This window comes from Bufo bufo, chromosome 7 (assembly GCF_905171765.1).
Source record: "Bufo bufo chromosome 7, aBufBuf1.1, whole genome shotgun sequence".
Taxonomy (NCBI): Eukaryota; Metazoa; Chordata; class Amphibia; order Anura; family Bufonidae; genus Bufo; species Bufo bufo.
In genome coordinates this window covers 233,157,129-233,183,489 of record NC_053395.1, presented here as the reverse complement: position 1 = coordinate 233,183,489, position 26,361 = coordinate 233,157,129, and the positions used below count along the sequence as shown (strand labels likewise).

At 52.2% G+C, this 26,361-nt stretch overlaps 1 protein-coding gene across 1 annotated transcript; it reads left to right on the top strand.

Moving 5' to 3' along the window:
* The first annotated feature begins 425 nt into the window (after positions 1 to 425).
* ZNF148 (zinc finger protein 148) lies at positions 426 to 26,160 on the top strand. Its single transcript, XM_040441334.1, has 7 exons — positions 426 to 1,120; positions 13,541 to 13,831; positions 15,577 to 15,693; positions 15,779 to 15,902; positions 18,724 to 18,807; positions 18,916 to 19,034; positions 24,467 to 26,160. The coding sequence occupies exons 2-7, from the start codon at positions 13,556 to 13,558 to the stop codon at positions 26,036 to 26,038; spliced, it is 2,292 nt and encodes a 763-aa protein (XP_040297268.1). The 5' UTR covers positions 426 to 1,120; positions 13,541 to 13,555; the 3' UTR covers positions 26,039 to 26,160.
* Positions 26,161 to 26,361: the final 201 nt, after the last annotated feature.

Below are 26,361 nucleotides of genomic sequence, written 5' to 3'. Positions count from 1 at the left end.
CCGCCGTCGTGTACGCGCCATGCCCGTGGTTGCTGCTGCCGCCGTCGTGTACTCGCCATGCCCGTGGTTGCTGCTGCCGCCGTCGTGTACTCGCCATGCCCGTGGTTGCTGCTGCCGCCGTCGTGTACTCGCCATGCCCGTGGTTGCTGCTGCCGCCGTCGTGTACTCGCCATGCCCGTGGTTGCTGCTGCCGCCGTCGTGTACTCGCCATGCCCGTGGTTGCTGCTGCCGCCGTCGTGTACTCGCGATGCCCGTGGTTGCTGCTGCCGCCGTCGTGTACTCGCCATGCCCGTGGTTGCTGCTGCCGCCGTCGTGTACTCGCCATGCCCGTGGTTGCTGCTGCCGCCGTCGTGTACTCGCGATGCCCGTGGTTGCTGCTGCCGCCGTGTACTCGCCATGCCCGTGGTTGCTGCTGCCGCCGTCGTGTACTCGCCATGCCCGTGGTTGCTGCCACCTGCTGTATCATCCGGTGGAGAGCTTTATATTGCCGAAGCCAACGTTATACGCACGCGGTATGTCAATATTTCCCGGATGCTGTGCTGTTTCAGCGAGTAGCCAATCACACGTGGCGATGGACAGAAAACATTGCCGATACAGGTGTCTCCTCGCCTTACAGTAATCCAATTTTTTTAAAACTCTATTTACTAAATGTTCCGCAATCGCCAAAGGCTGTGTAGAACCGTGCTGTAATCTGTGGGCTCGGAGCACTCCACTGCTATATAAACATGGCGCCCTCCACAGTCTCCTCAGGTGACTGACAGGCTCCCGCCACATCTACAGAGCCCTCTTCACACGGCGGAGGCGTCACCCACTGCAGCCAATCAGATCACTGCTTTCACTGCCTCAGCTGCAGGGCAGAAGTAAAAGCTGGCGTCTGATTGGCTACGTCTCTATGAGGAGCGGCCGCTGCGCCCGGGGCCGAGAACCTCTGTCCTGAGGCCGTACCCGGCGTGTGTAATATCGCGCCTTGTGTTCCTTATATTCGGCGTCGTACACAGCGGCCGCCCCGCCCTTCCTCCTCCCGGCATGCTTTGCGCGGGGCCGCCCAGCCTCCGGTTCCGGTGGGGGGAGGAGGAAGAAGCCGCCGCTGACACCGGTCGACCGGCCCGGGAGGATGCGGGTAGGTGCTGGGGGGGTTGAAGAAACCTGCCCGGGAGAGGAGAAGCCTCAGCCCGAGGGGAAAAGTCCGGAACTGACAGGAAAGACCAGGCCGCGACCACCGACCCCGGGAGAACAGGCCCAGGGGGAGGGGACACGTGACCATGTAACGGAGGAGGGGGGAGAAGTGCGTCCATGTAACGGAGGAGGGGGGGAGAAGTGCGTCCATGTAGGGGGGGAGGGATAAGTGCGTCCATGTAACAGAGGAGGGGGGGAGAAGTGCGTCCATGTAACGGAGGAGGGGGGGAGAAGTGCGTCCATGTAACGGAGGAGGGGGGGGAGAAGTGCGTCCATGTAATGGTGGAGGGGGGAGAAGTGCGTCCATGTAAGGGGGGGAGAAGTGCGTCCATGTAACGGGGGAGGGGGGGAGAAGTGCGTCCATGTAAGGGGGGGAGAAGTGCGTCCATGTAACGGGGGAGGGGGTGGAGAAGTGCGTCCATGTAACGGAGGAGGGGGTGGAGAAGTGCGTCCATGTAACGGAGGAGGAGGGGGGGGGGAGGAGAAGTGCGTCCATGTAACGGAGGAGGAGGGGGGCTGGAGAAGTGCGTCCATGTAACGGAGGAGGGGGGGCTGGAGAAGTGCGTCCATGTAACGGAGGAGGGGGGGGGGGGGGGAGAAGTGCGTCCATGTAACGGAGGAGGGGGGGGGGAGAAGTGCGTCCATGTAACGGAGGAGGAGGGGGGCTGGAGAAGTGCGTCCATGTAACGGAGGAGGAGGGGGGGAGGAGAAGTGCGTCCATGTAACGGAGGAGGGGGGGCGAGAAGTGCGTCCATGTAACGGAGGAGGGGGGGCGAGAAGTGCGTCCATGTAACGGAGGAGGAGGGGGGCTGGAGAAGTGCGTCCATGTAACGGAGGAGGGGGGGGGGGGAGAAGTGCGTCCATGTAACGGAGGAGGGGGGGGAGAAGTGCGTCCATGTAACGGAGAGAGGGGAGAGAAGTGCGTCCATGTAACGGAGGAGGAGGGGGGGAGGAGAAGTGCGTCCATGTAACGGAGGAGGGGGGGCGAGAAGTGCGTCCATGTAACGGAGGAGGAGGGGGGCTGGAGAAGTGCGTCCATGTAACGGAGGAGGGGGGGGGGGAGAAGTGCGTCCATGTAACGGAGGAGGGGGGGGGGGGGGAGAAGTGCGTCCATGTAACGGAGGAGGGGGGGGAGAAGTGCGTCCATGTAACGGAGAGAGGGGAGAGAAGTGCGTCCATGTAACGGACGAGAAGGGGGAGGGACCTTTTTGCTGCCGAGGGCCATTTGGATATTTGTAACCTCGTTCGGGGTCCGTACCAAATTCTCTACTTAAAAATTTGAGGGCTATATTTGGTCAAACCTATAACGGACTTAGGGCTAAGTTACAGAAATTGCGCTTCAATAATAAAATAAAATCTAGAGCGCTGTATTTTTGCAGCACAAATTGGCGCCTACACTTTCTGTATTACAAATAGTACAGGCGCCATTTTCACCACACAGCAGTCTCATTTTTAGGTTCAGAATCTTATGTATTTAGTCCTTTATTTGGCATTAAAGGGGACCTGTCCTCACCTTTAAGCTGCCCATACTAATGGCAGAATAAAGTACAGACGGGTGAGATGATTTCAGCGTTCGGTCATTTAAAAGTAAGTGGCTGCTGAGAACCAACATCACAATCCTTGCAGACTGGGCCTGGGGAAGAGTCCCGGCCTCCTGAGAAGAGTCCCGGCCTCCTGAGAAGAGTCCCGGCCTCCTGAGAAGAGTCCCGGCCTCCTGAGAAGAGTCCCGGCCTCCTGAGAAGAGTCCCGGTTACTCCTGATCTCCTGCTGATGACTGACCGGCTACTACCTAGTTGTCTCCCTTTCTCTCTAGGAGAGAACTGCCAATCATCAGCAGATGGGCGGAGAGCAGGAGATTATAACAACCAGGACTCTTCTCAGGTAGATGGGACTCTTTTCCAGGCCTGGGCTGCAGTGATTATGATGCTGGTTCTCGGCAACCACTTACTATTAGCTTCTGACTGACACAGCGCTGACATCAGCATTTCTGTCACTGTTTTATGCTGCCCTCAGTGAGGTCCGCATGAAGTTGATGACTGGTTCCCTTTAATGGCAGTAAAGCTAAACTCTTGAAGGGTCCAGAGAGGGGTTCACTCAGCTTTCACTCTGCCACTGTCTCTGCCTCTTCCTTCACAACTGTCCCTTTCTCAGTCTCAGATCTGCCCCCCACCTCCATCAGCCTCCTTTCAGCCCCCCCAGCCTACATCAGACTCCCATCAGACCTCTCAAATCAGTCACAATCAGACCCCCCGGCCTCTAATAAGACCACCCAACCTCAGTTCAGACCCTCCTTAGCCTCAGATCAGACTTCCCAGCCTCAGTTCAAACCCTCCCCAGTTTTAGGTCAGACCCCCCCCCCCCCCCCCCCCCCCCCAGTTTTAGGTCAGACCCCCCCCCCCCCCCCCCCAGCCTCAGATCAGACCTCCCAGCCTCAGATCACACCCCCATCAGACCTCCCAGCCTCAGATCACACCCCCATCAGACCTCCCAGCCTCAGATCACACCCCCATCAGACCTCCCAGCCTCAGATCACACCCCCATCAGACCCCCCCAGCCTCAGATCACACCCCCATCAGACCCCCCCAGCCTCAGATCACACCCCCATCAGACCCCCCCAGCCTCAGATCACACCCCCATCAGCCCCCCCCAGCCTCAGATCACACCCCCATCAGACCCCCCCAGCCTCAGATCACACCCCCATCAGACCCCCCCAGCCTCAGATCACACCCCCATCAGACCCCCCCAGCCTCAGATCACACCCCCATCAGACCTCCCAGCCTCCGATCACACCCCCATCAGACCTCCCAGCCTCAGATCACACCCCCATCAGACCTCCCAGCCTCAGATCACACCCCCATCAGACCTCCCAGCCTCAGATCACACCCCCATCAGACCTCCCAGCCTCAGATCACACCCCCATCAGACCTCCCAGCCTCAGATCACACCCCCATCAGACCTCCCAGCCTCAGATCACACCCCCATCAGACCTCCCAGCCTCAGATCACACCCCCATCAGACCTCCCAGCCTCAGATCACACCCCCATCAGACCTCCCAGCCTCAGATCACACCCCCATCAGACCTCCCAGCCTCAGATCACACCCCCATCAGACCTCCCAGCCTCAGATCACCCCCCCATCAGACCTCCCAGCCTCAGATCACACCCCCATCAGACCTCCCAGCCTCAGATCACACCCCCATCAGACCTCCCAGCCTCAGATCACACCCCCATCAGACCTCCCAGCCTCCGATCACACCCCCATCAGACCTCCCAGCCTCCGATCACACCCCCATCAGACCTCCCAGCCTCCGATCACACCCCCATCAGACCTCCCAGCCTCAGATCACACCCCCATCAGACCTCCCAGCCTCCGATCACACCCCCATCAGACCTCCCAGCCTCCGATCACACCCCCATCAGACCTCCCAGCCTCAGATCACACCCCCATCAGACCTCCCAGCCTCAGATCACACCCCCATCAGACCTCCCAGCCTCAGATCACACCCCCATCAGACCTCCCAGCCTCAGATCACACCCCCATCAGACCCCCCCAGCCTCAGATCACACCCCCATCAGACCCCCCCAGCCTCAGATCACACCCCCATCAGACCCCCCCAGCCTCAGATCACACCCCCATCAGACCCCCCAGCCTCAGATCACACCCCCATCAGACCCCCCCAGCCTCAGATCACACCCCCATCAGACCCCCCCAGCCTCAGATCACACCCCCATCAGACCCCCCCAGCCTCAGATCACACCCCCATCAGACCTCCCAGCCTCAGATCACACCCCCATCAGACCTCCCAGCCTCAGATCACACCCCCATCAGACCTCCCAGCCTCAGATCACACCCCCATCAGACCTCCCAGCCTCAGATCACACCCCCATCAGACCTCCCAGCCTCAGATCACACCCCCATCAGACCTCCCAGCCTCAGATCACACCCCCCATCAGACCTCCCAGCCTCAGATCACACCCCCATCAGACCTCCCAGCCTCAGATCACACCCCCATCAGACCTCCCAGCCTCAGATCACACCCCCATCAGACCTCCCAGCCTCAGATCACACCCCCATCAGACCTCCCAGCCTCAGATCACACCCCCATCAGACCTCCCAGCCTCAGATCACACCCCCATCAGACCTCCCAGCCTCAGGCCGGAGGTTCCCCACTCTTAGGGCTCTTTCACACGAGCGGAGGCCGTGCGTGTCATCGGCAGCGTGAAAGACAGCCAAGCCGCGCTCCGGACAGCAGAGACACGGAGCAGTAACATGATTGATAATACTACGGGCCTCTCTGTGATCTTTTTACTACAAAATCATGGTGACAACTTTATCTCACTGTGATTTTGGGTTGCAACAGTCGCAAAGAATCTATTCATGATTGCCAAATCACAGCAGCAAAAAAAAAAAAAAGTGTTTCACGTGGCCAGACCGTTTCAGCGCAGGACTGCAGATATCACGCAGTAGTTAAAATCCCTTCTACGTGTAAGAAAGGTGCAGCCTCAGGCCTCATGCACACCGCCGCGTCTGTATTGGGGTCGGCAATCCGCAATTTTCGGACTCCCATTACTAGAAATGACTCCTCTGCAGTATGAATAGCGCATGTTCACATTTGCAGGACCGGCAGACGGATGACGTTCCTGTGCGGCTCAGACACGGATACAAAACGCGGTCCTGTTCCTGAGGCGCCTTCACACGGTGATTTGGTCAGAGATTTCCATGGTGATGGTGAGTGAAGATCGGGCGCGGGTCTCTCCATTCTACCTGAACTCTGTAGGATCCGCTCCTGCTTTCGATTCGCAATCACTAATGGAAATCACTGACCAAACAGGGACCGGGCCCTGGGGCCCCTTCACACTCAGTTTTTGCAGACAGAATTCGGCCGTAGCCCTGTGGTTTCTGCCTCCCATTCATATTAATGGTAAGCAGCGCTAAAGCCTTTCCAGACCTCCGCCATAATAGTACGGTAGAAGTCGGGTCTTTAAAGATGGCGGCCGTTCATGAGCATGGCTTGTGTCCGCAGCGCCCCCTGATGATGGAACCGTCACAGTCCAGGCTCCCAACGGTGCAGGGCATCTCATGTTCGTGTCATACAAGGTGTGAAAAAATCGCCTCATCAGAAATCGCCAGTGTAACAATACAAGCGCCAAAATATTATAACGCGACGGGTGTCAGCATGTAATGTCTAGAAATAAGGTTCACTCACTGCGGTAGATACTCTCCTCAGCAAGAAGGACAAGCAGTAAGGTTATGTAAATCCGGGAAGTAGCCGCTGTCGCTAAGATCTGCAGATGACAAAATTTTCAGCACCTAGCTCCAATCTGTGGCGTGTGGGAGAGCCAGACTAAAAGCACAGTGTCACATCCTGAGCCTAGGGCGGCAAACAGCGTCTACACAAACCAGCAGAAGGTGTCTGCCTGACACTGGGCTGCGAGGCAGATGTCCGGCTGCAGGTGTCCTCTGACCTCACCCCACCGCTCTCAAAGGCTAGCATGGTGCACAGCAAGACGGCAGTGATAGTTTGGAGATTGGTCTGGAGACCAGGTGGGCAACATCACAAGGAAACGTCACACCGGGCCTAATCCTCTAGATGTCTCCCATCGAGCACATCTGGGACGTCATTGCTCGCAGCAGATCTTGATGATTGGTGTGCACAACCACATTCAGTGAGCAGAACATTCCTCAGACAATCATTAATAACCTCACTGATAGCCGCCACGGCGTCGAAGTGCGTGACGCTCATCCTCCATACCGAAAAAATAGAGATGTCCCGAATGTTTTTTTCCCATTTTTTGTCATTAACATTTCTACCAATCCTGTGACTTCCATAATTCTGCGACTTTTTTGTCTTGGCGTTGCAATTTCAATATTTAAAAAGCAATGTACAGTACATACAGAAGTGTAGTATAGAGGTCAGTATACAGAGGGGCAGTATAGAGGTCAGTATACAGAGGGGCAGTATAGAGGTGTACAGTATACAGAGGGGCAGTATAGAGGTGCACAGTATACAGAGGGGCAGTATAGAGGTGTACAGTATACAGAGGGGCAGTATAGAGGTGTACAGTATACAGAGGGGCAGTATAGAGGTGTACAGTATACAGAGGGGCAATATAGAGGTCAGTATACAGAGGGGCAGTATAGAGGTGTACATGTACAGTATACAGAGGGGCAGTATAGAGGTGTACAGTATAGAGGTGCACAGTATACAGAGGGGCAGTATAGAGGTGTACATGTACAGTATACAGAGGGGCAGTATAGAGGTGTGCAGTATACAGAGGGGCAGTATAGAGGTGTACAGTATACAGAGGGGCAGTATAGAGGTGCACAGTATACAGAGGGGCAGTATAGAGCTGTACAGTATACAGAGGGGCAGTATAGAGGTGTACAGTATACAGAGGGGCAGTATAGAGGTGTACATGTACAGTATACAGAGGGGCGGTATAGAGGTGCACAGTATACAGAGGAGCAGTATAGAGGTGCACAGTATACAGAGGGGCAGTATAGAGGTGCACAGTATACAGAGGGGCAGTATAGAGGTGTACAGTATACAGAGGGGCAGTATAGAGGTGTACATGTACAGTATACAGAGGGGCGGTATAGAGGTGTGCAGTATACAGAGGGGCAGTATAGAGGTGTACAGTATACAGAGGGGCAGTATAGAGGTGCACAGTATACAGAGGGGCAGTATAGAGGTGTACATGTGCAGTATACAGAGGGGCGGTATAGAGGTGTGCAGTATACAGAGGGGCAGTATAGAGGTGTACAGTATACAGAGGGGCAGTATAGAGGTGCACAGTATACAGAGGGGCAGTATAGAGGTGTACAGTATACAGAGGGGCAGTATAGAGGTGTACAGTATACAGAGGGGCAGTATAGAGGTGTACATGTACAGAGGGGCAGTATAGAGGTGTACAGTATACAGAGGGGCAGTATAGAGGTGTACAGTATACAGAGGGGCAGTATAGAGGTGCACAGTATACAGAGGGGCAGTATAGAGGTGCACAGTATACAGAGGGGCAGTATAGAGGTGTACAGTATACAGAGGGGCGGTATAGAGGTGTGCAGTATACAGAGGGGCAGTATAGAGGTGTACAGTATACAGAGGGGCAGTATAGAGGTGCACAGTATACAGAGGGGCAGTATAGAGGTGTACAGTATACAGAGGGGCAGTATAGAGGTGTACAGTATACAGAGGGGCAGTATAGAGGTGTACAGTATACAGAGGGGCAGTATAGAGGTGTACAGTATACAGAGGGGCAGTATAGAGGTGTACAGTATACAGAGGGGCAGTATAGAGGTGTACAGTATACAGAGGGGCAGTATAGAGGTGCACAGTATACAGAGGAGCAGTATAGAGGTGTGCAGTATAGAGGTGCGCAGTATACAGAGGAGCAGTATAGAGGTGCACAGTATACAGAGGGGCAGTATAGAGGTGCACAGTATACAGAGGGGCAGTATAGAGGTGCACAGTATACAGAGGGGCAGTATAGAGGTGTACAGTATACAGAGGGGCAGTATAGAGGTGCGCAGTATACAGAGGGGCAGTATAGAGGTGCGCAGTATACAGAGGGGCAGTATAGAGGTGCGCAGTATACAGAGGGGCAGTATAGAGGTGCGCAGTATACAGAGGGGCAGTATAGAGGTGCACAGTATACAGAGGGGCAGTATAGAGGTGCGCAGTATACAGAGGAGCAGTATAGAGGTGCACAGTATACAGAGGAGCAGTATAGAGGTGCACAGTATACAGAGGAGCAGTATAGAGGTGTACAGTATACAGAGGGGCAGTATAGAGGTGTACATGTACAGTATACAGAGGGGCAGTATAGAGGTGTACAGTATACAGAGGGGCAGTATAGAGGTGCACAGTATACAGAGGGGCAGTATAGAGGTGCGCAGTATACAGAGGAGCAGTATAGAGGTGCACAGTATACAGAGGGGCAGTATAGAGGTGTACAGTGTACAGAGGGGCAGTATAGAGGTGTACATGTACAGTATACAGAGGAGCAGTATAGAGGTGCACAGTATACAGAGGGGCAGTATAGAGGTGCGCAGTATACAGAGGGGCAGTATAGAGGTGTGCAGTATACAGAGGGGCAGTATAGAGGTGTACAGTATACAGAGGGGCAGTATAGAGGTGTACATGTACAGTATACAGAGGGGCGGTATAGAGGTGTACATGTACAGTATACAGAGGGGCAGTATAGAGGTGCGCAGTATACAGAGGGGCAGTATAGAGGTGTACATGTACAGTATACAGAGGGGCAGTATAGAGGTGTACAGTATACAGAGGGGCAGTATAGAGGTGTACATGTACAGTATACAGAGGGGCAGTATAGAGGTGTACATGTACAGTATACAGAGGGGCAGTATAGAGGTGTACAGTATACAGAGGGGCAGTATAGAGGTGTACATGTACAGTATACAGAGGGGCAGTATAGAGGTGTACATGTACAGTATACAGAGGGGCAGTATAGAGGTGCACAGTATACAGAGGGGCAGTATAGAGGTGCACAGTATACAGAGGAGCAGTATAGAGGTGTACAGTATACAGAGGGGCAGTATAGAGGTGTGCAGTATACAGAGGGGCAGTATAGAGGTGTACAGTATACAGAGGGGCAGTATAGAGGTGTGCAGTATACAGAGGGGCAGTATAGAGGTGTGCAGTATACAGAGGGGCAGTATAGAGGTGCGCAGTATACAGAGGGGCAGTATAGAGGTGCGCAGTATACAGAGGGGCAGTATAGAGGTGCGCAGTATACAGAGGGGCAGTATAGAGGTGCGCAGTATACAGAGGGGCAGTATAGAGGTGCGCAGTATACAGAGGGGCAGTATAGAGGTGTGCAGTATACAGAGGGGCAGTATAGAGGTGCGCAGTATACAGAGGGGCAGTATAGAGGTGCGCAGTATACAGAGGGGCAGTATAGAGGTGCGCAGTATACAGAGGGGCAGTATAGAGGTGTGCAGTATACAGAGGGGCAGTATAGAGGTGCGCAGTATACAGAGGGGCAGTATAGAGGTGCGCAGTATACAGAGGGGCAGTATAGAGGTGCGCAGTATACAGAGGGGCAGTATAGAGGTGCGCAGTATACAGAGGGGCAGTATAGAGGTGCGCAGTATACAGAGGGGCAGTATAGAGGTGCGCAGTATACAGAGGGGCAGTATAGAGGTGCGCAGTATACAGAGGGGCAGTATAGAGGTGCGCAGTATACAGAGGGGCAGTATAGAGGTGCGCAGTATACAGAGGGGCAGTATAGAGGTGCGCAGTATACAGAGGGGCAGTATAGAGGTGCGCAGTATACAGAGGGGCAGTATAGAGGTGCGCAGTATACAGAGGGGCAGTATAGAGGTGTACATGTACAGTATACAGAGGGGCAGTATAGAGGTGCGCAGTATACAGAGGGGCAGTATAGAGGTGCGCAGTATACAGAGGGGCAGTATAGAGGTGCGCAGTATACAGAGGGGCAGTATAGAGGTGCGCAGTATACAGAGGGGCAGTATAGAGGTGCGCAGTATACAGAGGGGCAGTATAGAGGTGCACAGTATACAGAGGGGCAGTATAGAGGTGCGCAGTATACAGAGGGGCAGTATAGAGGTGCGCAGTATACAGAGGGGCAGTATAGAGGTGCGCAGTATACAGAGGGGCAGTATAGAGGTGCGCAGTATACAGAGGGGCAGTATAGAGGTGCGCAGTATAGAGGTGGGCAGTATAGAGGTGCGCAGTATAGAGGTGGGCAGTATAGAGGTGGGCAGTATAGAGGTGTGCAGTATACAGAGGGGCAGTATAGAGGTGCACAGTATAGAGGTGCGCAGTATACAGAGGGGCAGTATAGAGGTGCGCAGTATACAGAGGGGCAGTATAGAGGTGCGCAGTATACAGAGGGGCAGTATAGAGGTGCGCAGTATACAGAGGGGCAGTATAGAGGTGCGCAGTATACAGAGGGGCAGTATAGAGGTGTGCAGTATACAGAGGGGCAGTATAGAGGTGTACAGTATACAGAGGGGCAGTATAGAGGTGCACATGTACAGTATACAGAGGGGCAGTATAGAGGTGCACAGTATACAGAGGGGCAGTATAGAGGTGCACAGTATACAGAGGGGCAGTATAGAGGTGTGCAGTATACAGAGGGGCAGTATAGAGGTGTACATGTACAGTATACAGAGGGGCAGTATAGAGGTGCACAGTATACAGAGGGGCAGTATGGAGGTGCGCAGTATATAGAGGTGTGCAGTATACAGAGGGGCAGTATAGAGGTGCACAGTATAGAGGTGCGCAGTATACAGAGGGGCAGTATAGAGGTGCACAGTATACAGAGGGGCAGTATAGAGGTGCACAGTATACAGAGGGGCAGTATAGAGGTGCACAGTATACAGAGGGGCAGTATAGAGGTGCGCAGTATATAGAGGTGTGCAGTATACAGAGGGGCAGTATAGAGGTGCACAGTATAGAGGTGCGCAGTATACAGAGGGGCAGTATAGAGGTGCACAGTATACAGAGAGGCAGTATAGAGGTGCACAGTATACAGAGGGGCAGTATATATTGTATACCGTCCATTATGGCTCTGTTCCTGTATGACGATCAGTGGACGGTGCTGACAATGCTCTCAGATGTTCCCATTATTCAGTGACAGAAGATACAGCTCCCTGTCTTCTGCTGATTTGGAGACCGTCCACCATTCTCAGTGTCCTGGCCAGACTCCTGGGGCCCAGACTGACATGTCTCATGGGCCCCGGCACAGACCTACACTCCCCTAAAGAAGTATTAGTGCCCCCATACTAATACGGTGTTGGACCCCTTTTGCCTTCAGAACTGCCTTAATTCTACGTGGCATTGATTCCACAAGGTGCTGATAGCATTCTTTAGAAATGTTGGCCCATATTGATAGGATAGCATCTTGCAGTTGATGGAGATTTGAGGGATGCACATCCAGGCCACGAAGCTCCCGTTCCACCACATCCCAAAGATGCTCTATTGGGTTGAGATCTGGTGACTGTGGGGCCATTTTAGTGCAGTGAACTCATTGTCATGTTCAAGAAACCAATGTGAAATGATTGGAGCTTTGTGACATGGTGCATTATCCTGCTGGAAGTAGCCATCAGAGGATGGAGACATGTTCTCATTCTGTTTACCCCAAATTCGGACTCTACCATTTGAATGTCTCAACAGAAATCGAGACTCATCAGACCAGGCAACATTTTTCCAGTCTCCAACAGTCCAATTTTGGTGAGCTCGTGCAAATTGTAGCCTCTTTTCCCTATTTGTAGTGGAGATGAGTGGTCCCTGGTGGGGTCTTCTGCTGTTGTAGCCCATCCGCCTCAAGGTTGTGCGTGTTGTGGCTTCACAAATGCTTTGCTGCAGACCTCGGATGTAACGAGTGGTTATTTCAGCCAACGTTGCTCTTCTATCAGCTTGAATCAGTCGGCCCATTCTCCTCTGACCTCCAGCATCCACAAGGCATTTTCGCCCACAGGACGGCCGCATACTGGATGTTTTTCCCTTTTCACACCATTCTTTGTAAACCCTAGAAATGGTTGTGCGTGAAAATCCCAGTAACTGAGCAGATTGTGAAATACTCAGACCGGCCCGCCTGGCACCAACAACCATGCCACGCTCAAAATGGCCTAAATCACCTTTCTTTCCCATTCTGACATTCAGTTTGGAGTTCAGGAGATTGTCTTGACCAGGAGCACCCCCCTAAATGCATCGAAGCAACTGCCATGTGATTGGTTGACTAGAGAATTGCATCAATGAGAAATAGAACAGGTCTTCCTAATAATTCTTTAGGTGAGTGTATGTGGCGTTGATGCCTCATATTCACCAGGATTATCTGCAGCACTTTCTATTGTGAGCTCCAAAGTCGTCTCTTGGTCACGTCACAGATCAGAAGATCGTGGTGAAAACTGCACTGCGGCCCTTCCCTTGAATCCCAGGGGCCCAGGACCTCCTGTTCGCGGGGCCCTGCAGCCTGCACCCACTGATCACATGCATGAGAGCTGTGATTTCCATAAGAGACCCTTTTACTGTCCACACCTGCTTTTGTATAAAAAAACCTGCATATGTGAACATACCCTCTGCCTGCGGGATGAGTGGCATGAGGGTCGTATGGTAACACTATCTATAGGTGGGAATAATGCACATCGCCCTCTGACGTCTGCACTTGATTCTGACATGCAGCAGAGGTAGTCCCATGTCAGATCAGGAGACTCGCCGGTGGGTCTACCGCAGCACTAAAAGACGATGGAAAAGTCCCACTACACTAGGGTGCCAGTGTGTACGTGTGTCAGAGGAGGAGCGTGCGGGGTATACGTGTGTAAGAACGCCCACTGTTCTGGATATCTCATTCCGGTTTCCGCATTTTTTCTTCAGGCCTCCATGTGAATTATGAACATTGGAAACAGCAGCATCGATGGTTTTCTTAAATGTGGCCACACGAGTGTCCTGCAGTGCCCCTCCAGGGGTCTGCCAGGAATAGGGGAAGCTGAGCAGCCCTCCTCCACCGCACGGACAGACCCCAGCCCGGGCCTAGGGGGTGCAGCTTTATCAGGACGCGAGGAGATGATGTCACAAGATGAGCTGATGGTACAGGAGGAGACGGTGAAAAATGACGAGGACGTGGACTCCCAGGAGAGGTTGCTGCCCCCAGGATTCCAGTACACGGTCAGTAAGGACCCTCAGTAACGCATCTCCACAACTATCCTTTCTCTGGCCATTCGGCTGGCGTTTAAGTTTCATGCCATAAGTAAGAATTGTGTTACATGTGGGAGAATGTGTAAATGGAGGTTCTGCAGCAGCTGAGGTGTGTATGAGGAGGTTCTGCAGCAGCTGAGATGTGTATGAGAAGGTTCTGCAGCAGCTGAGGTGTGTATGAGGAGGTTCTGCAGCAGCTGAGGTGTGTATGAGGAGGTTCTGCAGCAGCTGAGGTGTGTATGAGGAGGTTCTGCAGCAGCTGAGGTGTGTATGAGGAGGTTCTGCAGCAGCTGAGGTGTGTGTTAGGAGGTTCTGCAGCAGCTGAGGTGTGTATGAGGAGGTTCTGCAGCAGCTGAGGTGTGTATGAGGAGGTTCTGCAGCAGCTGAGGTGTGTATGAGAAGGTTCTGCAGCAGCTGAGGTGTGTATGAGGAGGTTCTGCAGCAGCTGAGGTGTGTATGAGGAGGTTCTGCAGCAGCTGAGGTGTGTATGAGGAGGTTCTGCAGCAGCTGAGGTGTGTATGAGGAGGTTCTGCAGCAGCTGAGGTGTGTGTTAGGAGGTTCTGCAGCAGCTGAGGTGTGTATGAGGAGGTTCTGCAGCAGCTGAGGTGTGTATGAGGAGGTTCTGCAGCAGCTGAGGTGTGTATTAGGAGGTTCTGCAGAAGCTGAGATGTGTATTAGGAGGTTCTGCAGCAGCTGAGATGTGTATGAGGAGGTTCTGCAGCAGCTGAGGTGTGTATGAGGAGGTTCTGCAGCGGCTGAGGTGTGTATAAGGAGGTTCTGCAGAAGCTGAGATGTGTATTAGGAGGTTCTGCAGCAGCTGAGGTTTGTGTTAGGAGGGTCTGCAGCAGCTGAGGTGTGTGTTGGGAGGTTCTGCAGCAGCTGAGGTGTGTATTAAGAGGTTCTGCAGCGGCTGAGGTGTGTATGAGGAGGTTTAACAGCAGAGCGCAGCGCGGGGTCTCATAGATAGAGGCGTGCAGAGTGCAGCGCGGGGTCTCATAGATAGAGGCGTGCAGAGCGCAGCGCGGGGGTCTCATAGATAGAGGCGTGCAGAGCGCATCGCGGGGGTCTCATAGATATGGCCGTGCAGAGCGCAGCGCGGGGTCTCATAGATAGAGGCGTGCAGAGCGCAGCGCGGGGTCTCATAGATAGAGGCGTGCAGAGCGCAGCGCGGGGTCTCATAGATAGAGGCGTGCAGAGCGCAGCGTGGGGGTCTCATAGATAGAGGCGTGCAGAGCGCATCGCGGGGGTCTCATAGATATGGCCGTGCAGAGCGCATCGCGGGGGTCTCATAGATATGGCCGTGCAGAGCGCAGCGCGGGGTCTCATAGATAGAGGCGTGCAGAGCGCATCGCGGGGGTCTCATAGATAGAGGCGTGCAGAGCGCAGCGCGGGGTCTCATAGATAGAGGCGTGCAGAGCGCATCGCGGGGGTCTCATAGATATGGCCGTGCAGAGCGCAGCGCGGGGTCTCATAGATAGAGGCGTGCAGAGCGCTGCGCGGGGTCTCATAGATATGGCCGTGCAGAGCGCATCGCGGGGGTCTCATAGATATGGCCGTGCAGAGCGCAGCGCGGGGTCTCATAGATAGAGGCGTGCAGAGCGCTGCGCGGGGTCTCATAGATATGGCCGTGCAGAGCGCATCGCGGGGGTCTCATAGATATGGCCGTGCAGAGCGCAGCGCGGGGTCTCATAGATATGGCCGCTTTCTCACTACAGGTTCAGGTGAAACAAGAGATCAAATTCACAGAGGAAATGGAGACGGAGAACAAGCAGCTCCCAGAGCCGTTCGACCTTCAGAAGAAGAAAAAAAGGAAGCAGAGATCCCCGGCCAAGGTATAGCAGGGGCGGTTGTGCGCAGAACAGATGCAGGATCCAGTGCTGCGCTGCATGTTACCACCGAATGTCGTGTGCATTTCAGATCCTCACCATTAATGAGGACGGCTCGCTGGGTCTGAAGATCCCCAAGTGTCATGTCTGCGAGCACTGCAACGCGGCCTTCAGAACCAACTATCACCTGCAGAGACACGTCTTCATCCACACAGGTAACAGTGCGGCGCAGCCTCCTGCAAGGGTCCCGTACAGAGTCATACGGTGGGGGGCCTCATGTCCCCCACATCGACACAGAACTTACAGAACTTACATCCACACACCCTCGGTACACACAGCTGCCATAGAATGAGCCAGTCATGTATAGGGCACATACACCGCCCTGCAGATAGGGGGGGCATGTGAGCAGTCCCTCATTCAGCACATACACTTCATTGGCAAAGTCCTCACACCCCTCACTGTCCTCACATTCTGTTCTCTCCTTGTGCTATCAGTTCCCCCATAATGAGAAGGTGAGAACAGAAGTCTTCAGCCCCTTTATTCAGGACATAATTGTTCAGCCCCTTTCACATGGATATAAGTCTTCAGCCCCTTTATTCAGGACATAATTGTTCAGCCCCTTTCACATGGATATAAGACTTCAGCCCCTTTCACATGGATATAAGTCTTCAGCCCCTTTCACATGGATATAAGTCTTCAGCCCCTTTTTACATGGATATAAGTCTTCAGCCCCTTTCACATGGACATAAGTCTTCAGCCCCTTTGCTGTGACACTTGACATTTATCTCTGGTTCCTCCCATTTCTCTGGATCATCTCTGAGACGTTCTACACCTTGATTGGAGTCACCTGTGGTAAATTCAGCTGATTGGAGATGATGTGGAAGGACTCAGCCCTGTCTATAGAAGATCTCACAGCTGACGATGCATCAGAGCCAAAACCAAGCCACGAGGAGGAGAGAACTGCCTGTAGAGCTCAGAGACAGGATTGTGTGGAGGCTCAGATCTGGAGAAGGGGGCAGAGACATTTCTGCTGCACTGAGAGTTCCCAGGAGCACAGCGGCCTCCATAATTCTTACCTGGAAGAAGAAGAACCCCAACTCTTCCTAGATCTGCCGCCCCCCAAACTAAGTAATCAGGGAGAAGGGCCTTGGTAAGAGAGGAGACCAAGAACGCAATGGTCACTCTGGCCGAGCTCCAGAGATCCTGTGTGCAGATGGGAGAAACTTCCAGAAGGTCAACCGTCACTGCAGCCTCCACCAATCTGGGCTTTATGGCTGAGCGGCTAGAAAGGGGCAGCATCATGTCTGGAGGAGACCAGGCGCCGCTCATCACCTGCCCAATACCATCCCTACAGTGAAGCATGGTGGTGGCAGCATCATGTCTGGGGGGACTGGGAGACCTGGGTGGAGGGAAAGTTGATTGGAGCAAAGTCCAGAGATATTGTTACTGAGAACCTGATCGAGAGCTCTGGACCTCGGACTGAGCTGATGGTTCACCTTACAAGACAATGACCCTAAGCACACGGCCAGGACAACACAGGAGCGGCTGAGGGACGACTCTGGGAATGTCCTTGAGGGGCCCAGCAGATCCCTGAACCCTATGGAGCATCTCTGGAGAGACCTGAAGATGGCTGTCCACTGACGGCCCCCATCCAACCTGACAGAGCTGGAGAGTATCTGCAGAGAAGAACGGCTAAAAATCCCCAAATCCAGGTGTAAACCTTGTGGCATCATCTCCGAGAAGACTGGAATCACTGCCAGAGGGGCTTCAACCAAGACCTGAGTAAAGGGGCTGAAGACTTATGTCCTGAGTAAAGGGGCTGAAGACTTATGTCCTGAGTAAAGGGGCTGAAGACTTATGTCCTGAGTAAAGGGGCTGAAGACTTATGTCCTGAGTAAAGGGGCTGAAGACTTATGTCCGGAGTAAAGGGGCTGAAGACTTATGTCCTGACTAGGGTTGAGTGACTCAAGTTCTGATTGCTGTATCTGAACCTGATTGTTTTAAAAACTTTGTTAAGAATATTGGCTCTGTCCTACTGTAACATGTATGGCCTCTGCGGAGGTCTTTTTGAAGTGTCTGCAGACATCGCGAGACGTACCTCACCTCGCCTCTATCATGCGTCATTCGTTCATTCACATAAATTACTGAATCAATAGACGAAGCTGAGCTCGGCTTAGGTAATGAGGCAGGATGCTGAGCTCGGCTTAGTATTATCCCGTTCAGGGGCCAACCAGTTTTTCTGCCTGTGGAGAGGTACGCGGCACAGCCTGCACTCGCCTCACAGGCTGACACTCCATCCTGCTCCCTTGTCCGTGTTTCTGTGGTTGTAATACAAACATGACACATTGTACAGCAAAAACTAAGGGGGGGGGATTATAAAGACAGACGCTTTCTGCGCAGGTCGTGTTGTCCCCTGTGCTGCCGGAGGATGCTTCACATTTATGAGGAGGAGCCGGAAGATCCTCTGGCAGCGCATGCGCCTAAACAGAAATCTACCACAGCTCAAGTCTGCGACATCCTAATATAAAGTTGCACATCCACAGCTCGCAACTTTGCAAAGCCACTTTTCTGGCGCAAGGGAGATGATAAATCTCCCCCTAAATGCGGCGGCTGAGCAGAGCAGGCGCCTGATAGTAGATGGCTGGAGCGGCAACTAACATAGAGCATTACGGGGAAGACTTATCATCTCTCTTGTGCCAGAAAAGTGCCTTTAAAAAGTCACAAGCTGTTTTTGCGAGTTTCTTTTATGCAAGTTTATAAAAAGAAATAAGTGGTAAGTGCCTCTTTTTACACCGCCCTCGCCACTTTTCCCAAAGGGGGCGTGGCCAACAGCGGCGACAAATTCATCTTTATTTACACCAGTTTTCTGGTGCAAATGAAGCCAGAAATCTACGGCAGCTCTGAGCGCACGGACTGCCGGAGGACGCGCCTCGTGTCTGCCCCGATGAATCTCCCCCTGTGTCACACATACTGGAGGAAGCCGCCCCCTGAAATAAGCTGCATCTTGTGTAATGCTTGTGTGACCTTGTGTTGTAGGAGAGAAGCCGTTCCAGTGCAGTCAGTGTGATATGCGCTTCATTCAGAAGTATCTGCTGCAGAGACACGAGAAGATCCACACGGGTGAGTCCCCATTCCTTGTACCAGGCCCGTCTGAGGTGCAATGTGTGGAGGCTGAGCCTCTGTGAGGCCTCAGAGGTTTATGTCACTGACGAAAAGTATATTTTACAGGAGAAAAGCCTTTCCATTGTGATGAGTGCGGAATGCGCTTTATTCAGAAATACCACATGGAAAGACACAAGAGGACGCACAGTGGAGAGAAGCCGTACCAGTGCGAATACTGCCTGCAGGTGTGTAATACTACCTGGAGTAACTATAAACTAGATTTTGCGTATATATGCGAAGAATGTGTTTAACTGCCTGAATACACGCTTAAAGGAAATTTTATTAATAATATATTAAAAATCGTGGTGAACCTGCCACATAATGAATTCGTCAGGCTAAGCCTGGACAGGTGGCTCCCTCCACAATTGTATGGGTATAGCCACTCAATCCACGCTTTCAAAACGTGCAATACTGGATATATCAGGATAGTCTGCTTTATATATGTCTCCTGATAGATTTCCAGATGCACTGACAATACTCACTAAGTGCGCTGGATATGCTTACAGTTTATCAAGGGCACCAGCTGTAACATTAGTAGCAGCTTAAGCAATAAACCGCAACAATGTGTTTCAAGTAGTGAGTATGGAAACGTTAGTGAACGGGATAGATAAGTTGCGGGTGAGAGCTTTATGTTTGAGCTCTACTTACAACCCTGCTATTCTTAGTCTCTAGTATCCCATCAAAAGGACCGTCTCTGCCTATTCATGCGTCTGCTCGACGCGTTTCTATGTCACTGTATAACTAGTGACATGTCCTCAGGAGCAGAGTAACAGTGGCATAGGTGCAGTTTATTTAATCTCTGAAGCTTGCACTATGTACACTGATGGAGAGAACGCTGCACGCTTCTGTTTGCGCGCGTAGCAGCTCAGAGAGATACAGCCTCCAGCACTTTGCAGCCGTTCACTAACGTTTCCATACTCACTACTTGAAACACATTGTTGCGGTTTATTGCTTAAGCTGCTACTAATGTTACAGCTGGTGCCCTTGATAAACTGTAAGCATATCCAGCGCACTTAGTGAGTATTGTCAGTGCATCTGGAAATCTATCAGGAGACATATACACTGCGTGCAGAATTATTAGGCAAATGAGTATTTTGACCGCATCATCCTCTTTATGCATGTTGTCTTACTCCAAGCTGTATAGGCTCGAAAACCTACTACCAATTAAGCATATTAGGTGATGTGCATCTCTGTAATGAGAAGGGGTGTGGTCTAATGACATCAACACCCTATATCAGGTGTGCATAATTATTAGGCAACTTCCTTTCCTTTGGCAAAATGGGTCAAAAGAAGGACTTGACAGGCTCAGAAAAGTCAAAAATAGTGAGATATCTTGCAGAGGGATGCAGCACTCTTAAAATTGCAAAGCTTCTGAAGCGGGATCATCGAACAATCAAGCGTTTCATTCAAAATAGTCAACAGGGTCGCAAGAAGCGTGTGGAAAAACCAAGGCGCAAAATAACTGCCCATGAACTGAGAAAAGTCAAGCGTGCAGCTGCCAAGATGCCACTTGCCACCAGTTTGGCCATATTTCAGAGCTGCAACATCACTGGAGTGCCCAAAAGCACAAGGTGTGCAATACTCAGAGACATGGCCAAGGTAAGAAAGGCTGAAAGACGACCACCACTGAACAAGACACACAAGCTGAAACGTCAAGACTGGGCCAAGAAATATCTCAAGACTGATTTTTCTAAGGTTTTATGGACTGATGAAATGAGAGTGAGTCTTGATGGGCCAGATGGATGGGCCCGTGGCTGGATTGGTAAAGGGCAGAGAGCTCCAGTCCGACTCAGACGCCAGCAAGGTGGAGGTGGAGTACTGGTTTGGGCTGGTATCATCAAAGATGAGCTTGTGGGGCCTTTTTCGGGTTGAGGATGGAGTCAAGCTCAACTCCCAGTCCTACTGCCAGTTTCTGGAAGACACCTTCTTCAAGCAGTGGTACAGGAAGAAGTCTGCATCCTTCAAGAAAAACATGATTTTCATGCAGGACAATGCTCCATCACACGCGTCCAAGTACTCCACAGCGTGGCTGGCAAGAAAGGGTATAAAAGAAGAAAATCTAATGACATGGCCTCCTTGTTCACCTGATCTGAACCCCATTGATAACCTGTGGTCCATCATCAAATGTGAGATTTACAAGGAGGGAAAACGGTACACCTCTCTGAACAGTGTCTGGGAGGCTGTGGTTGCTGCTGCACGCAATGTTGATGGTGAACAGATCAAAACACTGACAGAATCCATGGATGGCAGGCTTTTGAGTGTCCTTGCAAAGAAAGGTGGCTATATTGGTCACTGATTTGTTTTTGTTTTGTTTTTGAATGTCAGAAATGTATATTTGTGAATGTTGAGATGTTATATTGGTTTCACTGGTAAAAATAAATAATTGAAATGGGTATATATTTGTTTTTTGTTAAGTTGCCTAATAATTATGCACAGTAATAGTCACCTGCACACACAGATATCCCCCTAAAATAGCTAAAACTAAAAACAAACTAAAAACTACTTCCAAAAATATTCAGCTTTGATATTAATGAGTTTTTTGGGTTCATTGAGAACATGGTTGTTGTTCAAAAATAAAATTAATCCTCAAAAATACAACTTGCCTAATAATTCTGCACTCCCTGTATAAAGCAGACTATCCTGATATATCCAGTATTGCACGTTTTGAAAGCGTGGATTGAGTGGCTATACCCATACAATTGTGGAGGGAGCCACCTGTCCAGGCTTAGCCTGACGAATTCATTATGTGGCAGGTTCACCACGATTTTTAATATATTATTAATAAAATTTCCTTTAAGCGTGTATTCAGGCAGTTAAACACATGTAATAGTACCTGACCACAATAGTGCCGCCAGGTTAATATACACTACTCAAAATTAGGGATATTTGGCTTTTGGGTAATTATTTATGGAAAACGTCAGAAGTTCCGGCTCCAGTGATATTAGATGATAACAGTCGGGCATTAAGTAGAAGCAGCGATGGTGATTTCCTCATCTCAGAAGCCGACCCCAGTGCTGGGTATACCGCCACAAGATGTCAGTGTCTCACCAACCCCAGTGCTGGGTATACCGCCACAAGATGTCAGTGTCTCACCAACCCCAGTGCTGGGTATACCGCCACAAGATGTCAGTGTCTCACCAACCCCAGTGCTGGGTATACCGCCACAAGATGTCAGTGTCTCACCGACCCCAGTGCTGGGTATACCAAAACAAAATGTCAGTGTGTCACCGACCCCAGTGCTGGGTATACCGCCACAAGATGTCAGTGTCTCACCGACCCCAGTGCTGGGTATACCGCCACAAGATGTCAGTGTCTCACCGACCCCAGTGCTGGGTATACCGCCACAAGATGTCAGTGTCTCACCGACCCCAGTGCTGGGTATACCGCCACAAGATGTCAGTGTCTCAACGACCCCAGTGCTGGGTATACCGCCACAAAATGTCAGTGTCTCACCGACCCCAGTGCTGGGTATACCGCCACAAAATGTCAGTGTCTCACCGACTCCAGTGCTGGATATACTGCCACAAGATGTCAGTATCTCACCGACCCCAGTGCTGGGTATACCGCCACAAGATGTCAGTGTCTCACCGACCCCAGTGCTGGGTATACCGCCACAAGATGTCAGTGTCTCACCGACCCCAGTGCTGGGTATACCGCCACAAAATGTCAGTGTCTCACCGACCCCAGTGCTGGGTATACCGCCACAAGATGTCAGTGTCTCACCGACCCCAGTGCTGGGTATACCGCCACAAAATGTCAGTGTCTCACCGACTCCAGTGCTGGGTATACCGCCACAAGATGTCAGTGTGTCACCGACCCCAGTGCTGGGTATACCGCCACAAAATGTCAGTGTCTCACCGACTCCAGTGCTGGATATACCGCCACAAAATGTCAGTATCTCACCGACCCCAGTGCTGGGTATACCGCCACAAAATGTCAGTGTCTCACCGACCCCAGTGCTGGGTATACCGCCAAAAGATGTCAGTGTCTCACCGACCCCAATGCTGGGTATACCGCCACAAGATGTCAGTGTCTCACCGACCCCAGTGCTGGGTATACCGCCACAAGATGTCAGTGTCTCACCGACCCCAGTGCTGGGTATACCGCCACAAGATGTCAGTGTCTCACCGACCCCAGTGCTGGGTATACCGCCACAAGATGTCAGTGTCTCATCAATTCCAGCCTGACAATGATGTCTCCTGCTGTTCACAAGTCGCCTTATTGTCCTCTGAGGTATGGCATCCCACTGTTCCTGAAGGGCGGCCCTCAGGTCATTGAGGTTCTGAGGTACAGAGTTACGCGCCTCTAGACAGCGACTCAGCTGATCCCATAAGTTTTCAATGGGATTCGGGTCTGGAGAAAGTGCAGGTCACTCCATGTGAGGTCTCCCAGTCTCCAGCAGCCGTTCCCTAATGATGTGACCTCGATGAGCTGGCGCATTGTCCTCCATGAAGATGACATTAGGCCGGTGTTGTTCCTGCAGAGGCACCATGACTGGAGTAATGATGGTCTTCAGGTAGTCTGGGCTGTCACTGGACCAGTCACACAGTGTAGGGCAGGTCTGTACGGACTAGACGCACCGGCCCACACTGCGACACCAGCACAGGCTCATCTGGTGACCACAGTGGCTGATGCAGAGCGCTATCCTAGATGTCTCCAACATGGTTGGCGGCCATCATCTCTGCTCAGCGTGAATCGGCTTATATCAGTGAACAGCACTGAGGCCACTGGTCCCTCGTCCAGCGTAGACCCTCCCTGGCCCAAACAAGACAATGACGTCTGTGCCTGGTGGTGCGGTCAGGAAGCCATGCAGGTCGTCTAGCACGCAGACCACGCTGATGTAAACGGTTTCCGATGGTCTGACGTGACACTTGGTGCCTCTCACCTCCCTGTGCCTGGAGTTGTGTGGCGTTCATCATCCGCTTCCGCAGGGCATTGTTCACAATGAAGCGGTTATCAGTGTGGGATGTGGACACGGGGCGTCCACTTCTCTGCCTTTCTGTGACTCTTCCAGTCTCTGTATCTCTGATACAACCTGCTGATGACACTTAAGCTCAGGGGCCACTTCCATCTGAGAACATCCTGCTTGAAGCCTCTCAATGACGAGGTACTGCTGATCAATTGTTAGGTGTCGTCTTGGTCTCATGATGTTAGAATGTGAGCAGCATGATGAGGAGGACTGTTTAATACCAAGTCTAATTGATCCAGGACATTTGTAGAACAATTCATGGATCAAACACCTGGTGTGAATTTTGCCGTTAAGCTCCTTGTTAGAGAACAGCAAGTTGCACAAAAAGTCCTGAAACATTGAAGAGTTGGACATTCAGAAGGTTAGAGAAGGTGACATTAAGTTTTCCTGTAAAGGTCAGAGGGCATTTTAGGTTCATCCTGAAATTTCACCCACAAACCAAATATCACGAACATTTTGGGAGTAGTGTATATTGAACAGTTCCTTTTTGGGCTGAAGGCATAGAGGGTTACATAAAATGACATGAATTTCATCATAAAGCCAACTTGCTGAAGTCAGGTCTGCTCGCATGTGTAGAAGCAGCCGTGCGGTATGTTTCCATGTATGAGGAGTGTGTGCTAACCGCAGCTTTATATCCTCTTCTTGCAGTACTTCTCCAGGACCGATCGTGTACTGAAACACAAGCGCATGTGCCACGAGAACCGAGAGAGGAAATCAGGGAAAAGCTCCAGCAAATCCCCCCTCCTACTCCCCGACGGCGACATCTGCTTCACTGCCGTGAGTAAAGATGGAGCTTTTCCCAAGAAGAAGCAGAGGGTGGATAAGATGAAGGTCTTAGGAATGATCGAGAAGGAGAACCCTATGGAGAAAGTGGAGCAAAAGAAGGAGAAGAGCGACTTCCTGCCCCTCTTCCCCGACAGCACCAAAGTGAAGGATGAGTTCATGGTGGCCGAGTATGCGCTGGAGCTGCCGCACCCCTCCGTCAGTGACTTGCACTTAGAGGAACCTGTGTCTGGAGAGGTCAGTCCTCCAAAGCTGCTGATTAAGAAAGTAAACAGCAAGAAGAGCATGAAGCACGCGCTGGAGCAGGGCCCGGCCCTGGCAGCCCTGTCCACTTTTGATGATGGCAAAGTGGCAAAGTACACGTTTGAACTTGTGGATAAGCAGGCGCTGCTGGACTCGGGAAGCAATTCCGACATGGATCACAACGATCCTCTCCAGGAAGGAAGCACCAAACCAGCCAATAGCAGCGTCAGCTATGACGAGGCCATGCAGTTCTCCAAGAAAAAGCGCTATCTGCTGGCCGCCAGCACAACTAACAGCAGGGAGTACGCTCTGAATGTGGGCACCATGGCCTCTCAGCCATCTGCCACCCAGGCAGCAGTGGCCAGCGTCATAGATGACAGCGGCACAGCTGCCCTCCTAGATCCCCAGGCGTTGAGTGTGGACCTTAAAACAAACCACGATAAGAATGTGATTCCAGACGAGGTGTTGCAGACGCTGCTGGACCACTACTCGCACAAAGCCAACGGCCAGCATGAGATCTCTTTCAGTGTCGGAGATACTGAGGTGACTTCCAGTATTTCCATAAACTCTTCCGAGGTGGGGGAATCCAGCCAGCCAGAGACTTTGGGGGTGTCCGCCCAGGTCCCGCAGTCTGACAAGGCCAGCATGTTGCAGGAGTATTCTAAATTTTTGCAACAGGCGTTGGAACGGACTAGCCAGAACGATGCCTATCTGAGCAACGCAAGCCTTAACTTTGTCACTGACAGCCAGGGTCTCCCCAGCACCACCACCTTCCCCCCACTGGACAAACACATCTATGCCACACTACCCATCAGCACTTTCCGGGCGGGTCTGAGCGCCCCCCTCAGAGTGTCCCCCGACAAATCTCACTTCGGCCTCATCGTGACCGACTCCCAGAGCGCCTTCAGCTTTACGGCGGATGATGGCAGCCACTCGTCCCCTGCGTCCTCCTCTTCAACACAGGATTTTATAGAGCAAGTGACTGGACAGAAGAAGACTGAATCTCAGGCTGTCCACCAGTCGTACCAGCTGAATGCCTTTGAGCCTTCCTTCAGGGCACAGTACCAGGGCAGTCGGCCTGGGATATCGCCCCAATTCAGTGCTGCCAATGGACAGGTCACCCTCCGGCAGCCGGCCACCAGCAACGATTTTGCAGACTTTTCCCTGGTAAATGTTAATGAAAGCAGGACCTAGATGGCTTCTCCCCCTGACCCCGCCACCAGCCAGACCTTTGGCTGATTCAATGTTACAGCCTTTGTCAGCGGAGGGGGTTGGTGCATATTGCTAAACATAATAAGCCTTTCCAGCAGCCGCCGCCTGAGCGGGGAGTCGCTGCGCGGGCCGCTCTGCCGGGAGGCTGGCGCTTGGCTTCCTTCTCTCCCCGTTCTGTATCCGGATCTGGGGGGGTCTGGAATTCTGGGGGGTCTGGAGCTGGGATAAGAAAAGCTATTCTGTGTGCAATCAGCACCTTACTGCATCTGTGCTCGGGGGCCACAGGGTTTGGTCTCTGCCGAGCT